The sequence below is a fragment of the Epinephelus lanceolatus genome, chromosome 19 (assembly GCF_041903045.1).
Source record: "Epinephelus lanceolatus isolate andai-2023 chromosome 19, ASM4190304v1, whole genome shotgun sequence".
NCBI lineage: Eukaryota > Metazoa > Chordata > Actinopteri > Perciformes > Serranidae > Epinephelus > Epinephelus lanceolatus.
Genome location: NC_135752.1, coordinates 11,075,368 through 11,093,589, shown reverse-complemented (window position 1 = coordinate 11,093,589; position 18,222 = coordinate 11,075,368). Strand labels below are relative to the sequence as shown.

Genomic DNA, 18,222 nt, shown 5'->3' with positions numbered 1-18,222 from the left:
CTATCAGCGGATACCAAGGAAACCTCTGGATGATGTCATGTGGTATGGTTGCTGTTCCAAGACTGACATCAGTGGGGAGAGAGCTCCTCATTCTTTCCAGAGTATGACCCAAAAGTTTTGGCTCTACTGCCCGAACCTACTGCTCCAGCTTCCCTCTGCACTCTCTCAATCCTGAACATCTTGTTCTTTTGATCTCCCTTGCTCCGACTCTTTAATATGCCAAAATCATGTCTTTATGTGGCAAAGCTACACTATATGATCGCCTACATTCATGCTGGACTCGGATGCTTTTGCACTGCTTCAGCTTCAACAATGGAGGCCAGACAAGAAGTGCTGTGTTTGCACAGCTCCTTGATTCACTCAAGGTCCCCTGTGGTCCCCTCTGAGTGAGGTTGAGTGGTCCGTCTGTCCTATTTGTGATCCCTCAAACCAACCACAGCCATTTGTTTCACTACTTAGAACCGAGGGATGGGCATTAAATTATCTCTGGTTTTTCTTGGCACACTCACTGGGGGAAACAACAGCGAACAGGGAAATCAAGGGACACATTCTGCAGATGGACTATGTCAAGCAGGCCCTAAATTCTCAACAACAGGGATTGAAACACACTGAAAATACACACGTTCAACACCCTTAACCCTACAGTTGTTAAGAAAAACAACACTGAACTAAAAGCTGGACTTAACTAATGAAACTGGCTCTTAATGCTTTAACATGTACATGACAGTCATTATGAAGAACTAATTACTATTTCATTTGCAACAGATGAGCACTGATTACCAAGTAAAATACCTGTCTTCTTATATAACCATCACCTTAATTACCTTCATCGTCTTTACTGGCACACGCTACACTACTCTTATGCAAGCTGCTAAGAAAAAAAAATAACATTATGGCGTTTATAGAGGGTAGACGCTTTCTCTGTGACCACAATAACCATGTCAGAAACCAAACCACAAACCACCTCAGCATATAAGTACTACTTGTCTCCTGACTGCTGTATGTAAAGAAAAGGCCCACGCTTCTCTAAGGAGCTTTATAGGGAAACAAAACACACCATTCACTGTAATGTAAAGGTGTCATAAGTCGGATTAACTGCTTCTTGCCGCTGTATTTCAGTATCTTTTTTTTAAAGGAAATTCTTTTTTAGCAGTCTCCCTTATGACTCATGGAAGTCTAGTGTGAGAAATCAAATCAAAAACAGCTCTCTAAAATTGACAGTTCTTATTATTTCCCACTTTACATGCTGTTTTTCTAAAAAGACTGACTGGAAATTGTAGCCTCTTGAGTCAGCTGAATTAATTGGCCTCCCGGTGAAATCACATACATTTGCGTGTGTGTGTGTGTGTGTGTGTGTGTGTGTGTGTGTGTGTGTGTGTGTTTTCAAGCTCACCACCTCTTAGTTGGTAACTGACTCTGGCAAAAGTCAACACAGGATCAGACTAAACTACAGAGGGGAGAAGGGAGTAAGAGGAGGAAAAGGAGCACAGCCTGAGCATAATTTGGAAACTATGTGGCATATTTTCCATTTTCTGCACGCACTGGAGCCTGTCCTGTCTCCCGACTGGCAGACACACAGCAGGAGGGCTTTAAACATCTCACACAAAATATCTGTCTGTTCCCACGGTAACCATTGGGCTGTTACCACTGCTCTGATAGCTGGGTTAAGATTAATATTGGTCCTGTATCACCGAGATCTTATGATGAGCATGCTACAGGCAGTAATAAAACTACAGCAGAATTACAACTGTTGTGGAATAAATGCAGTCACCCTGTTGGCAACCGGAGGAATTTACTGGTGGTTATTAGATTTAGGGTAAATAATAGCTATAACACATGTACACAAACACACACCAAAAACATTGGTGTTTATGCCTCTTTAAATAGTACAAGTCAACAATTTTGCCACGATGTGAACATAATCCATGTAGTATAAAATAGTGTTGTACTTTCCCTCATGAACCACATCTAACACTGTTATGGAAATAATGCATACATATACAGTACAATACATAGTCTTTGTTGAAATCTGGCTTTGGTTGTGAGGCTGTGATTAATGGTTTAGAATGAAAGCAAGAACTTTAAGTTTTATATCCCATCATATATACATCTCCCCCATGGCTTGGCAGACCAACTTTAGGGATTGTGGGGGGGAGTGATGTCATATTTCATTCTTTTTGTCTGTTCTTGCCGAGCAGCAGTGAGGTTAAAGGTCAGCTGGCTCAGCATCAGTCACATCAGTCAGCCTCTGTTACTAATTATTATTGAGGGCCTCAGCCTCACAGACTAATCCCCCTTTAAACAAGCACAACTCTGACGGGACAAAGACAACACTATTCCTTGTGCCTTGTGCCTCTCTGTGTGCGTTTTAGTGTGTGTGTGTCCCTCTCAGAGGTCATGTTTAAGAGCCACAAATATCCCCACAAAAGCTCATTTAAGGCGCTGTCTAAACTCTGATTCTTCATGCTAGGTAAAAGTTAAAAAAAGGTCACGTTATGATGCACATCAGGTATCTCTGGGTATTAGAAGTCCCAAAAGGCTGCCTGTCACTTGTCAGATTAACATTAATCTTCAACTCCAGCCACAAAGTGTTTATAAAAAGAGGAGAGAGGAAGGAGTTAAGCCCCTGTTCTAATAATGAAAACCTGTCACCACTTCTTTAATACCTCTGTAAACAAAAATGTTGCAGCCAATTCAGAGAAAGAATTCAGACATGAAACCACAATCAGAAATATAACAGTTTGATATGTTACTGCTTTGTGGCCAAGATGAGGCCAAACTTCAAAGCAGCAACAACAGATGCAAAGTTGAACAGCAAACAAATGCAGCAGAGTTGGAAACAGACACAGAATGCAGGGACATTATGTTCTTGTGCAGAAGATGTGGACTATGTGGCACTTTAAATTAAATTTGATTTGTGTGTCTGTCTGTGGCAGAGGTTCGAGGATCAGACATTGGGGGCTCCACAAGCTAAATCCACACATCTACAGAGGATGTGGCCGCTGCCACAAGCCCCATTCCATGTGCCATGGCGTGCAGAATGGGAACTGGGGATGATCATCATTTGCACCACAGCCACATGTGTCTCTACTGTAGTTAGGATGGAGAATCTCATCTGCTTTTGTCTAATTTGTTGAAGGACATTACATCAAAGTCAAGTTGGCCTGAGTATCATCCACAAAAAGGTCTGGTATGCAGATTTGTTTACTACAGCCTTGAAAATAGCATGTAACAGGAGATTCAAAATTGGATCAGTTGTCAAACCTATAAATCAATTCACTCATCCCCCTTTGGCACAATCAGTTCACACACAGGTATGTGCCAACGGACAGAGCTGAGTGGAAAACTGGTGTGCATCTGGTAAAAATGACACTGACTCAACATACAAACAGTCCTAAATGGGGCAATAATAAAACAGGTTCTAGAATAATGCCATTAAAAGCATGCAGATGAGGAGTTTCAGTTTAATGCCTACCTCAAAGACTTCTTCATCAAGTATTCTAGTTCCAAATACTACAATTCCCTTGGTGTCGATGATGGGGTTGGCGCTTCGGAGCAGCCTCTGGGAGGTCTTCTTTTTACAGTCCAGAATGAGGGTGATGGTCTGCTTGTGCACACTGATGGCCACTCGATGCCATCTGGAAGGGAAGGTGAAGTTAATTCACACACATACTGGGTTACATGCTGCCCACTTACACAGTGGTACACTACTGAGAGCCCCTTTTGTGTTTGGCCTCTTTTGGTGGTCTAAACAAAACAAAATTCTACACTCTGCCCACCAAGAAGAAGATTCACATTTGAAGACACTGCAATCCACATTAAAGAGACACACAAAGTCAATATACATATTCTTCCTCTTACCTGTAGTGCTATTTGTTATTATAGACAGTTTTGCTGTGAGTTGCCTACACAGACTGTGTAAGAAGAAAAGGAAGACATGACATCTTCCCAAAAGTGAAGCCATAAACTTCTCAAGCGCCCCCTGTTGGCTGGCTGCAGTATAGGTCATAAAGCCTGCCCCCTCCATGTTAACACATGGGACATGGGCCATGTTTCTACGTGAAACTGCTCATTAAAGGGCCTGCGGGTTATCTTAAGTAAGCAGGTAATGATTTGTGAAAAGAGACATCAATAATGAGTTTTTCATATATTTTCAGCCTATCGCTATGTCAGTTATTTCGGCGTCAGACACCAGACACAAAAAAGCTATCTTTCACCATCTTTTTTTGTAATGCAGCCGCGCCAAACCTTTCAAGGTTTTATGATGCACCGCCAGTCGGCTGAATGGCACCTGCTGAGGCAGTATGGTAAGCAGATGGGCGGCGTCAATTCATAATGCAGCCAGATAGTACCTGTCGCAGCAGTAGGATAAGACCCTGGACGGTGTAACGTTGAAACACTGCTTCCAACGACATAATATAGGGAGCTGGAAAGTCCCTATAGGGCAGGCAGGAGGGGTGGTGAAGGGTCCAACAAACCCCGGACTTTCAGCGAGGATCTCACTTCCCATATGAATGTAGAGCCGAACCATGATGTTTATTTCTAACCATGTGCTTTTGTTGCCTAAACCTAGCCATGTGCTTTTGTTGCCTAAACCTAGCCATGTCTTTTCTTTGACGTCACGGTGTTGGTTGCCACGTGCTTTTGTTGACTTTACCTTACCATGTGATTTTGTGGACAACCTTGGATGCAGCATCCCGGAAACTCAACAGCAGATGCAGGAGATACTTAGCACATAATATGTAGACATGAAAGGCCACTACCAGAGCAGCAATATGTGATGACTTGGTATGAGAACGTGTCGGTTTATTTGGTACATTGAGCATCAAAAGCCAAGTGTATGGCATTAGAGTATTTTCATTTTATTGACGAGAAGGCAGATTCCAAAGGCCGATTTCTCAAACATTCAGTAAATCACACCACAGCAATCTAGTCTGATAAATAGCACTACAGGTAAGAGGAAATATAGAGAACTGTCCCTCTAAGTGTAAGGGATCAAATGTACAAAATCACAAGGTCACTAACAAATCTGTTACAAAAGTGACACCTGGGCCAGGTGCTTAACAGAATAAACCAACATCAAACCTTTACACATCCACCTGGACTCTGATTAGAGGGGGACACACTCAAACAAATTGTCTAATGGGCATTTATATAAGTGTACTGTATAATTGTTGGATGTTCGTTAAGCCGGCAGCAAGTGCACCTACTTTCCGTCAGCTAGGTTGACTCCTCTGAAGAGGGGGTAGTCCTCAGGGCTGGGTTTGCCTGTGTGGTCCTCGTACAGGAACACTGGAGAACGGCCTACTTCCAGTCCGAGCTGCTGGATGCCCTGTTCATTGTACACAGACAACAGGAAGGACTGGCTGCCCTTCTTGGGCTTCACTGTGGCCAAGATGGAAAAATCCTCCGGGAACACATCACCTGGCAGGACAGTTGGCGGGTTGGACAGAGAGAGAGAAGTTTTGGAGAGTTATAAGTAGCAGAAACCATTCATCATCATAAGAGGAATGAAAAACTATGTTTGTGTTCAAGATGTTGTAATCTTATTATTATTTTAGGCGACAGACTGCGCTCTTCGGTGTCAAGAGGGAGTATAGGAATTATTTTTTACTTCTAATGGATAGGAAAGTTACAACAGTCAATTTAGATTGGAAGAATTGGGAAGATGAGCTTTGAGCGCCGAAAGGAAACACTAGTGATTTGTGGAGTGCCCAAAATGTAACAGGATAGGATTAATCTGAAAGAGGTGGCTGGCAGACTAGCTGGTTTTCAGGAAAAAAACCCCAGAAAGTTAGCAACAGAAGTGCAAAGTGGAGCATTTCCAGTGCAGCACAGGATGAGAAGCATAATGACAAAACCATGTGATCCTGGGAGACTTTGTCAAACCATCCTTCAAACCTCTCCACTCCGCTTCTCTCTTTTTCTACAGCTGATCGATCTAACAGACACCGAGACGCTCCAGCAGAGGGCTGGAGATGAGGAAGTAGGAGCAAAAAAAAAAATTACAGGAGAAAAAGTTAAAGACACTAAAGTATGGAAATGGAAATACCAATAATACTTTGGTATTTAAACACATAAAATCTGCACCACCCTGCAGCCTCAACTATTTCCTCCATTTTGCTCAAGTGTGGGGCACATCTGCCAGACAGACTCCCTTAGTGGGGTGTTCTCAGGACCCCAGAAAGAGGGCAGCCTCTCCAACCATCTGAGGAGACTGTCGCTTGCTGGTGTTGAGGTCAGACTACACTTGAGGCAAACAGAGCTTTCTGATCTTTAAGTTTGGAAAGAAAACACAGATTCCATCTGACTATACTGAAACCACTATTGTTAAGAGAAACCAGCGATCTGGATTACATTTCATATGAGCAAAGAAACCACTTGGATTCCAGTAGCAGATCTCTGCTGCTCAGTATGTGCAGAGCTGAGATTTCCAGACGACCGGAAAAGAGAGGCAGGGTTTGTGGTTGCAGTGGTTTTGTAGCACCTCGTGCAGCCATCAAACCCCCTTACTCTGCCACCATTTTCAGAATAATAGGAGACAGGCTGGAAAATGCTAAATTGAAGTGGCTAGCCAATCGGAGACTGTGGAGAAAAAGACGCCTGAGAGGGGAATGTGGTGTGGAAACCTGAGGTTAGGAAGAGATAGTGGAAAAGGTAAAGAAGAAAGACGAGAAGCCCTTGAACCAAATTTCGCCGTCATCATCCATTCACTTCATACTTTCTTTTTTTCACTGACTTTCACCCAGTCAGCATCTGGCTATCTGCTTGTCTTACTGTCTTGTCTTTCGTGCCTTTTTCTATGACTCCTCCATTAATGCCAGGCATCAAATCACATCATGCGGAGAGCACATGCCTTGGCAGTGTGCTCCCACAGGAATTCAGCTTGGCATCATATGAGAAAGACTGCTTTAATTGACAGATGCTCCGACAGGATGGTGTTAGGCAGACATCAAGAGAGGGAGGGCATAAGAAAGATGAAGAAAAGATACATAAAGGCTTGAGAAGGCAGAATATCTTGAAATGAAAGGGTTCTGAGGCAAACAAAAAAGGACAGTGGGAAATATCAGAGAAAAAGACACCAGATGGGGGAAGTTTGTCACTGCATCTTGTTGCATGAGCCATGTCTGTTGTAGAGACCATGACTCAGCGCTGGCTCAGAAAAGGCTGTTTGTGTGAAGGTCAAGGGTCAGTTGAGGGGCAAAAGGGACACCATGGCACAGAGGAAGAGGGAGCTGGGGGAGGAAAGAAATGACCAATTTTCAAAATTAAAGTACTTCTTAGAGAGCAGAGATTGAGAATTTCACTGTGTCTGAACTGAAGTGACATTTACACAGCAAGGTTTTTCATTTGTGGATTTGTGCAGTGTGTCCTGTCCTCCCTGCAATCACTACAAGGACTTAGATGCCCTTAGAGAACCTCCAAGTACGAGGTTAACAAAAATAGGAAACTGATTATGAGAAGAGGACAAAGATGAAATGAGCACTCTCTTGTGTCTGTGACCCTTCCTCTTCACTCTCTCCTCAGGACCTCATAGCAAAGTGTGTGTGTGTATGTGTGTGTGTAGGGGGTGTCATTCAGAAAAGATCAGGTTTCTCTGGAATGTGACTCTCAAACTGCTCCTTCAGGCCACCAGATGAGAGATACCTCATTTCTCATTTAGAGTGTGTGTGTGTGTGTGTGTGTGTGTGTGTGTGTGTGTGGACATGGTTTGGAATGGAAAGGTTGTGGTGCCAGAAGTCATGGGAGTTTACACTGACTGGCAGCACCATCATCAGTGTCAGACTAAAAAGGTCTGGGAAAGACTCAATGACGAGCCCAGACAACTCAACTGGCCAATCAGGCACGAACCAGCAGTCTCCTTGAGTTAAATAACCAATTAAAGTTTTTATTTTGACAAAATCTCAAGTGTGATTTAGGGAGCTTTCATTTTCTTTGGACAATCCTGTGGGAGGACTAAAACTTTAGAGTTGATCGAGAGAGGTCTTATTTACAAGTTAAAAGAGACGGAAAGAGTGGTTTGCCACCCTGTCTACAATTTGTTGATATTTGACATTCTTCGCTAAGAATGCCTCATAAGTCAGGGAGGGGCAGGAGTTATGCCAGCACTTTGACGGATTCTCTTCACCATCTGTCAGTGTGCATACAAGCAGGTAAATGGGGTAGAAAGTCTTGTGTCCTGTAATGGGTCATTCAGTCATCGCTGTGTCCAAATCACCCCCTCCTGTATGAGGCAAGTAGCATTGCATTGCAGTAGGATTGCACATTGCTGCAGAGACAACAAGTGTGCCTGTGCAAAAAAAGGAGAAACATGGAGAAAGCAGATGCAAATAGCGAGAAAAGAAGATGGATGTGTGTGCCCTACATGTACATGGCTCTAATGTAAAGGCAGAATACAAATAGGGCTGGGTATTGGTATGTTACACTTAATAGGTATCTACTGAAATAACCCAGTACCAAAAGTATCCAAACTTCCATCAAACAATACCCAGCCAATCACCACAAGCATTCTTTGATTTTCTGCAACTTGTGATTGGCCCACTACCACAGCAGCTAAAATCCCATGCAGTCTGTGGTGTGGTGAAGTCGAGCGCTGCTCAGCAGGCTGCGATGCCACCAAAACAACTGTGGCGTCTAGTGGCATTTTATCCAACTGAATGCTTCCACTCCCATAATGAGTATCCAGTGAAGTACTCTATTGGTATTGGTATCACTTCAAGGGTTTTGGTTTTGATATTGGCACTGGTATCACTTTTTTAATGATACTCAGCCCTAGCTTGTGTGTCAAGTTCAAGGCCCAAATAATATGATGAAGCTCTGTGTGGTTGAAGATGGAGCTATGTATAATTATGTGTCCTTTTTTTTTGGAAACAGCTCACTTGGATCAATGGCAACTTATTCCTTATGATCCACCTCTGATTACCTCTGCTTGTCCTCACCTCCCATTGCCAGAGGCCAATATGATATGATTTATGACTGATAAATGGCATATCCTGAAGTAATGTGAGTAAAAGTGCAGCAGACTCTAATCTTTTAGTTGATACCACAGAGACAGCCACAGCAAACGATTAGTATTATTATCTGCATCAGCTATAATGACTGACTGGTGATCAGAATTTGGCAAAATGTTCTCTATCATACATCCTGACTTACTACATGTCATGTGCAGTATAATCCCATAATTGCAATCATTGTGTTAATTATCTTTTTGTGTTTTGCAGTGAAAAACTGAATTTCTAATAACAGCCATCTCACTTTACTGTGGTTTTTTTGGTACTGTGAATTTTATAAAACAGATTATTAATAAGCCCCAAATACAGGCGTGGTTCTGCTAAAATTAAGTAATACTGTGCCTGTGGGATAGAAATCTCTTCTAAGATAATAAATACAGGCACTATTACTGCTTTTACAGCTTGTGATTTTAGCTTTGCCATTTGAATCTCACTGTAGGCCACAACAGAGGGCCCTCACTGAATGGCCGGTGCCATTTAGCCACAGCAGTCCAGACCAGAAGCATGAATGCCAAGTGACAGCTAACCCCATTCAGTGGCAATGTAAGAGCCACTGCATCATACTTTCCTTGCTGTTTGGGCTAATTATGACAAACAACACAGAGGAAAACTCTTGTGCACAAAATGCCAACGCTACAGCCCGAGATTTATGGCAATTTGAATTTGTATTCATGCTATTTCTCATAGATTTATCTGGATACAGAGAGCGTTGCTCGATGACAACAACCTATTGAGACATGGGAAGTGTGTGGCATAAAAGTTAAAGAGGACCGGCGGCTTCATCGTCCTGTTTCCTCATTTTTCATTCACATCATAAAGGTAAGAAAGGACTCTTATGTTTTCAGGGCCTCAGTAAATGAATCATCCCTTCCACATGCTTGCCTAATGATTGCATGTCTGCGCTTGCTCTTTTCCAACACATCATCACAGACTGTCTGTGGTTATGGGGTCACGGGCCAGTGTGTTCTCAATCAGAACTACTGTGGTTTTTATTACCAACAATATAGTCCAAATAAAACAAGCATGTTTGCATGCCTTTGTTTTCTATATGTGGCATTTTTCTAACCTTTAGGAGGCAGGATGCTGGGTTGATAATTTAGGCAAATTGTGGCTCCAGGCTTCGGGCCAAAGGCAGAACTTAGTAGTAAACTTACTTAAAGGGGAAAAAAAGAGATGGATAAAGTGATCTCACAAGTTTAGCAGCCCTCTGGAATATATTAGCTGTACATTCTCTTAATGTTGAGGCAAGAGAGGGACCACATCACAGACGCTTTGACTAGATTTTAAGGCCTTCAAGCCACAGACAGCTAGTTATTCTGTTTGCACCTTAAGACTATGTGGTGCCTGTTATGAACTCCTTCAAGTTGCTTTGTTTTATGAAGACTGTTATTTTGGATGATCCAGAGTAGCATGTGTGTAATTACAGCATGTGTATCTAAACAGAGACTCATATGGGCTCTGCTTTCATAGAGCTTCAAAGTGAACAGTATTTGTTTGATTGGAGAGCGTGATAGGGCACGCAGGCCGCAGGAGCTCTGTGGCTCTGCTTTAAGCCCCAAAGAAGAGCCATGACACGGATCAAAGGTCCACTGAGGCCAATGCAACATCTCAAAGGACCGTGAATGGGGCTGTCATCCAATCTAAGCTTTGTGGAAGATTAGCTCACAGGAAGGGTTATTATCTCTCCCTCTTCTCTGGCGCTAAAGCACAAGACTGCTCTTTTTTTTCCCTTTTATATCTTTAAGCTACAGGAAAACCAATCAATAATTTCAGAGGTTGGTTGTTTGAGTCAGACAATTATAGTTTTGAAGTTCTGTAAAAGAAAGTATACAGAAAAGGGAGCACAGCATGTGTCACAAGACAAAGTTTAGATGAAACACAAAGGGAGAAAACAGAGCAAGGCAGCAGCAGTCTAGTGGGAGAAATGATAGAGAGAAAAATTATGGCGCTTGAGGGAAAATAAAAAGAGAAGGAGGGAGAAAAGCGAGGAAAGATCGGCGGAGAGGGAGGAGAGAGAGCAAAGTACTACTGCAGCGCACCATAAAGCAGTAACCCAAAGCCACGTCAGCACAATAGAATAAGGCAAAAAAGTGGAACCCCAGACTTTCCCTCCCCTCTACCACCCCTATTTTCACTGCTTTTCCATCACCCAGCTCCTCCTACCACATTAAATATTACAGGGCTGGATTTCTCATGCATCTGGTGTGTGTTTTCAAGGGGGGGAATTAGCACGCATTATCTTGATCCATCCTTAAATTATCTTCAACATTTCAATGTTTGTGACTAAGCAACCAGACTAACTCAGTTAACAGAATTGTCCAGATGTGCTTTCATTTCTTTACATGTGTAAGGCTTACAGTACAAACTGTAGACATACTCTTTGTGTTTTAGTAAGGGGGTAAACAAGTTCAAGCGGGAGAGAAAACTTAAACAGCAGGAAAATCTCATAATCCAAAGATAGACTTGACATGAATAATCAAGTTACAGGAGCCAATAAAACTCTTGCCTTGAGGGGAAGGACAGGAACAGGCTAGGTGGGAGCAAATATAAATTACTTTCCAGCCACGTTTAAATGTTGTAGTCCCAGTTTACTATGATGTGGGGTGAAAGGTCAGAGTGCTGACCAGATGGCAAGACTGCCAAGCAGAGCTTTTTAGATAACTTAAAGGTCTTGAAAAAACATCTGCAGTGATTAACCTCAAGTAGAAACATTTCTTTGCTCCGACGGACAACAAAGTGGAACTGTTACTGACAGTAACACAAGTATAAGGTGGTCAAGGTGGTGGCAAACAGATTGGTAGTCCTAACAAAGCAAATATGGCGACATATTAGAGTGGTACCAGGAGCATTATCCTTTGTCTGAGGAAGCCATGGCAATGGGAAAGGAGTACTCACACATAAAGGATAAAAATACCAAAATTGCCTAGAAAGAGCTATAATGTTTTGGCTTGACATGTTGTGACTGATAACACCCAATTAGGAAGCGAAAATGGGTTTCCAAATTAAAACGGGGTTAGTAGTTTTTTCAAAGGTCTACATTTTAGGGCTTCCAAAACACCAGAGTAGTGGGGACGCAATAGTTATGCGTTTTAAAATGAAAACGTAATAGTGTGGATGTAGCCTTAGAGGTGCAAAGATACCATGTGTCGAGTCAGATACTCACCTGGATACAGCTGTTTGGTGGGGGCACTGAGCTGGGCGTCTTTGGATACTCTGTAAGCCACATCAGGTCCTTGTGTTGACCTCCTATGTGAGCAGAAACCCGTTGTTTTTTTAACACCCTCAGGTAAACTGTGAAAATCTAAAATCTTCAAGAGGTCTGCTGGTTCCGCTGCAGAGAGAAGAAAAAGACAAAAAAAGGAGGTTAGACTTTTTTTAAAAATAGCACTTAAATTGTCATGACATTTGTACAAACTCCACAGCACACATTGCTAAATTTACAGCCACTATATCATATTGTGTGAACAGACAACTTTTTACAAACAGCACAAAATTTCTGTCTATCAAACCAGCCTTAATTATGGCCATTTTTTGCCATTCCCTCTATTTTCTGTCTTTTGCTGACTCAAAGCTCTAGTTACTCAGCAGGAGATCTTACTGTTGTGGTTCAGAGAAGATTTCTGTTATCCATTTAGGCGCTAAACAGAGATGTGCCCATTTATAGATGACCATGATCATGGGTTGCAGCTGCAGCAAAACCCATCCTTCCATCCATTTGCCTGCAATGCTAAATCTACCGCTGCCTCCCTTTGGCCACAAACATGCAATTAGCACACTTTCAGACCGGTCGTCCCGGCTGTAACCAGGCCACCACAGAAGTACACTGGGTCAGAACAATGTGACATCGGGTTTGACCCTGCACCGCACCCTCGCATGCCAAAACCACCCAGGACAAACAGCTGTTCCTGCAGCCAAATGCATACACAACAAGCGACACAATGACACCCATTAGCATCCAGCCTTGTCCCAGGGAAGACCTGGACAGAAAGGGATGCTGGGTCACGTCTACAGGGACAGCAGCATACGGAATGGGGGCTGTCAGGGTGTTTTAGAGGAGGGCAAACACTAAAGTGAGGAAACAAACTAAACAGAGCACAACAGAAGGCTTTTATGGCACAGGAGTTTAAGAAATAAAACAAAAACAAAAGCAAGCGTGGTGTGGTATTCTGCTGGATGCATTTTTGTGCATGTGAATGAGGAGTGTCAAAGACAACCCCACAGACAAGTACAAAAGCATGCACACACTCCCACACACAGGTACAAAAGTCCCACTGTCAGGCTACAAAGACCACACACACAGTTCAGAGAAAAAAAAAAAAAAGAAAAAAACTTTCAATAGCTCCATCCATCTAAGAGTGAAAGGGATGCTGGGAAAGGTGGAAAGGCGAATGGGCAGAGCGGGAGTGTTTGTACATTCTGCATTACCCTGCAACAACCTCCAGCTGGATGTCATTACACATGGCTCACGTGCAGCGTGGATCAATTTTTTTTCTTAAAACTCGGAATTCTTAAACAGAGGTCTCCATTTAAGAACACTTTGGCTGCACGTTTTTGTCCACAGCTGTACAGTAATGGTGGAAAACAAACTTCCTCCTTATCAGCTGAGGTCTGATAGCATTTTGCCTTCATTATCGTATCATCAACAAGACAAAGACCCAACTGAAGAAAGCTTTCTGAGTCTTCAAGACCGAGAGTTAGCCAAAAGTAACCAAGTTCTTTGATTTACAAACAATCTGCCTGACAACAAATACAAAACACAAATCACATCAATTTGCTAAGCAGACATTAGTCGTGGAGCAACTTGTTTCAATTACTCAACAATGACACAAGATATAAACACACTTTATAACAGTTTATACCTCTTTATACACACAACAGTCTGGAACAAGTCTGTAGACCATTTTGAGGGGAAAATGTGGGATCTGACTTAGATAAATTTGGTGTGTTGTGATTTCCTAATCTGTATGTTCTCATCTCATCTCACTCTTTCTATCTCTCTCCTAAGCCAGCCCATTTCCTGTCTTGGAGGAAGTCTATTATCCAATGTCAGTCTCTGTACTTCTATTTATGAACATGTGAATGCGGAAGGCAACATTGCTTTGGGAGACGTATTAGGCACAAGCAGCAACCTCAGGGACTGAAAAATGAAGCCAACATAGAAGTGCCAGAACCTGCAGTTCCATAAATGTCCACTTGAGGCTGGCTCCAAGAGTGAATCAACCCCCATAGACACCCATGTTAAAATGCCCAACTTTACAGCAGAAATAAACATATTTACAGCCTGGGACAAAAATCAGTTTTGGACTCCTAAACTAATTTCCCCTTTCATGACAATTGTATGGAGGCTACATTTTTATATAACTCACCTGTTTAAATGTTATCAAGGTTTAAGGTTATGTATAATTAAGGCGTGACCACTCTGAGTGACAGATAGGTGTTGTCCACTGGTAAGTCCCCACCGTGGCGACAATGTTGGTTAGGTGTAACCACAGATTCACAGAATATAGGCATGGTCGTAGCTGTGGCTATTACAGTGTGTTTTCAGTTCAGTGGCCTAAAAGTCTTGTTCAGCATTTGGTTGTACTAAAAGACCTGCTTAGGAGGCAGATGTTTAGTTTTCCAATAAGGATATTTTGTTTCAATGGTTTTAAGCCTGTTTTTCACTAGGAAAAATTAGCATTAGCATTATCACAGTTAACCGTAGCTGTAAATGAGCCATCCTAACAAAGCTAGCAGCTAGAGTTAGGGTTATCTCCACCCTAATATCTATGAAGAGATTCTGCATATGTGGGCAGAATTTGTTGCCGACAGGACAACATTTTGGTATCGCAAGTCTTGTTTCCATTTGTAGTCCATTTGTAGTCAGAGTGGTATTGACCAATCACGTCTGAACAGCAGTTACACAGTCCATGTGGAGCTAGCTTTATATTAGCTTATTTTAATATATCTGCATTCATATGCAAACATCTATATATGAAGATTAGCGAAAATGACTTGTGCACAAAACAGGAAGTCTTGGCTCTGATATCCGTTGGCTTCACCAGATCAGCCCAAAATATTGGCCCTCACTCAGAAGCTCATCATTATCAGACCAATAGCTGCTGGGTTCTGAGACTGTCTCCATCCTCTCGTCCAGATAGGATTGCTTCTGGCTCCAAAAATCCAAAATGATGATGCCAAAATGCCAAACTTGAGGTTTCAAAACAGGGGTCCTAAAGATCAATTGGTGATGTCAAGGTGGCTATGATTGTTATCATATACAGTCTATGATTAGGCAGACGCACACAGAACTGTAATATCACCTCATCTGGGAGAAACATATAAATCCGAGGACCACACCCGACTGTTTCGAAACCCAACCAGTGTAGGATTTAGGCACGTCATAAGGATAACTTTATTTATATTCCTGGAAGTGCATACCACAGGATGACAGAGCCTCTCAGGTGAAGGGTCTAAACAAAAAGACAGCTTTGTCTGTCATCAACTCATAATGAAGAGACACACAAAAACTCCCCCACCAGCCAGAAAATGTCTATCATTCACCATGAAGTGATGAGAGAGGTTCATTAAATGAGTCTCTGAGCGCTCTGCTACAGTGTAACAACATGTCAGAATGTCAAAGAAATGCAGTTCTGTTACAAATGCTCCGATTGACCGGTCTTTAATAAAAAAATGTGTTCTATATTGTTGTCACCTATTGATCTATTAGTGGAAGGTTCTGGGAGCTGATAATGTGATGTAAAAAAAAAATGGTATGGCTTTCATTTTTAAAGTCTGTTACACTGGTCGCTTAGCAAGTGAGACGTTCAGGGGCCTGAATGTCTAAAAATGCCTGTAAACTTCTGAAATGTTGGGTTAAGGTGTCAGCATTGTGTCAGAAGATACAGCATTAACGCACAGGGACTCTTGGGGTTGTAGAACTAATTAGCACCCAGGAAAGCGTGATGACTTTACATCTGCTTAATGGCAGCATTTACACTGTAGCATCAAAATGTTTTATGCTTTTATCAGTAATGAAAAAAATGTCTGAATAAGCATTGTAAAGCATAAACACACTAACCTTTTAGACTTATTGTAAACATTCACTAAAAGTTTTTAACTATTGCAGTATATAACGTAAATATAATAATAAATTTAGCATCTATCAAACAAATCAAAATTGTAAACATCAAAACTTCCTGCTAGAGCTTCCCTAAAGGAGCTGAACACAACATTCAGAGCATATCTATGATTCAGAGTCAGGCTGGGGTTGTCTGCACATGGCTCTCAACATGGAGATGGCTGAGCCAGCAGCTAGCAGCTAACGGTGGTAACAGCGGGTACAGTGCTAACAAGGGCACTGGTGCTGACAAGGCTAACTGTGTTAACCTGAGGGGAACTGGAGGTTTCATCGATACACTTATGTGACAATACCATCGCCATTTTTCAGCGGTAACTGCCCAAAAACAGCGTATGAGCACAGTGCAGAGTGGCCGCAATTAGCTAGCCAGTGGGATACACTCCCAGGGACTCACAAGCTCTAACATGTACATGCGGTCAGACTGTCTACTAGGGTTGGGCAATGAATCAAAATTATATCGATACTATGGTATAAGACAAGATATCATCTTAGATTTTGGATATCATAATATACCAAGTTCTGTGTGTGTTGTCTTTTCCTGGATTTAAAGGCTGCATTAAAGTGATGTAATTTTTTGAACCTACTAGACTGTTCATTATATCCACATTTCTGATTATTATTTATCAAAAATCTTAATGTGCAAATATTTTCTGAAAGCAAAAAAAAATATTGTGACATTTGATTTTCTCCATACCGCCCAGCCCTAATGCAAAGGTCGTGTGACTTCATTCTCTGCTTGAGAGCCTATTACTCCACAAATAGTTGTTTGCTGCTATATTAATGCTCTGAATGTCGTAAACAGAACCTTTAAATTCAAAATTACTTTCAGTGAGACTGACACAGGGAGTTACAGTTTCTCAGCCTCTAATATAAGAGACGTAAGTGACACATAAACTGGCACATAAAGCGTTTTTCATTTAATACTGTTTTTAACAAGAACCTTGGTTGACCAAACGCAAAGCTCACAATTTTACCCTTTTCTCAGACAGCCACAAATGTTCCCTGTAAAAGCTACAACAGCCTGCTTTGACACAACACTAATTCCCTCTGACCTGCCAACATCCACCGGCACATCATTCCCTTGGGAAATAAATGAATTGATCACTGACGGCTGCGTAGACGGAGTCCATACAAGGCATGGAAATAACTTTACTGTCCTATGATTAAACACAGCGACCACTGTCTAAATGATGGAACTTACATGTCACAATAAAACCAAGCTACAGTATTAAGATCTGTATTGGATGACAAGGTGGGGTCAGACTGATTCTCAGACTGTAACAACCAACCAACCATGGCCTCCCTTTTCCATTTCCTCTTGATTCATCTCCATGTAGCCTCTGCCTACCACACACAGTCTCTCCATCACCTTATAAGGACACAACCTTGTATAAGCCCTGCAGCGAGAGATTCTGGTGGTGACAGGTACAAACACTCACTTCCTATCTTCCCTCATATAACCCTAATAATATAGGTTTAAGAGTACTCCGAGATCACCCTGTCAACATGGCGACACATTGGCTATTATTTCAGTGTCACTTTGTGCAGAAAGGTGCTTATAATGCTGTTCTTGCTTTTAAACTTAGATGTGAGGTCTGTCTTCACAACAGGGTGCCTTAATAAAAACAGGTAAACACCAGCAGTGACTGGTGGCAAACTACCTCCATTGTTCAGATGTTTCCAAGAAGCCACAGACATTTTATTACTTTGCAGATGACAGTAACACACAAACAGTGATAAATGATTCAAATAGGTTCCCTTGGGACAACAGCAGCTTGCTCTCACAGTGCATCATACTGTAACAATATGGCTGTCATAATAGCAACAACACCATCATAGTAACAGCCAGCTCAGCACCACAGGGAAAAAAAGGAAAAAGGAGGAAGTCTATAAGGAGCATCCAGTCGATGCTAACTGTGTCACGACCCCTGCTGAGGAGTGCTGCTTTTGCTAATTCACACTGACACAAACGAATCCCATAAAGATCAGCAGCTTTTTTGAGAAGGAAACAATTGTCATTGAGATTCCATACCTGATGACCACTCCTTTCCTTCCATCAATCAGCAAGTTATATTATTAAACTGTTCCACT

The 18,222-nt window shown here is 42.1% G+C and overlaps 1 protein-coding gene across 2 annotated transcripts in view; it reads right to left on the bottom strand.

The window, feature by feature from the left end:
- Window positions 1-18,222, bottom strand: part of col5a1 (procollagen, type V, alpha 1) — an 89,072-nt gene that overhangs the window by 56,573 nt on the left and 14,277 nt on the right. For both annotated transcript variants that reach the window (XM_033646867.2, XM_033646866.2), the window contains exons 2-4: window positions 12,175-12,342; window positions 5,211-5,424; window positions 3,476-3,638 (exon numbers count right to left, since the gene is read on the bottom strand). In XM_033646867.2, the coding sequence (XP_033502758.1) occupies window positions 3,476-3,638; window positions 5,211-5,424; window positions 12,175-12,342 (545 nt within the window). The remainder of the gene's footprint in view (window positions 1-3,475; window positions 3,639-5,210; window positions 5,425-12,174; window positions 12,343-18,222) is intronic.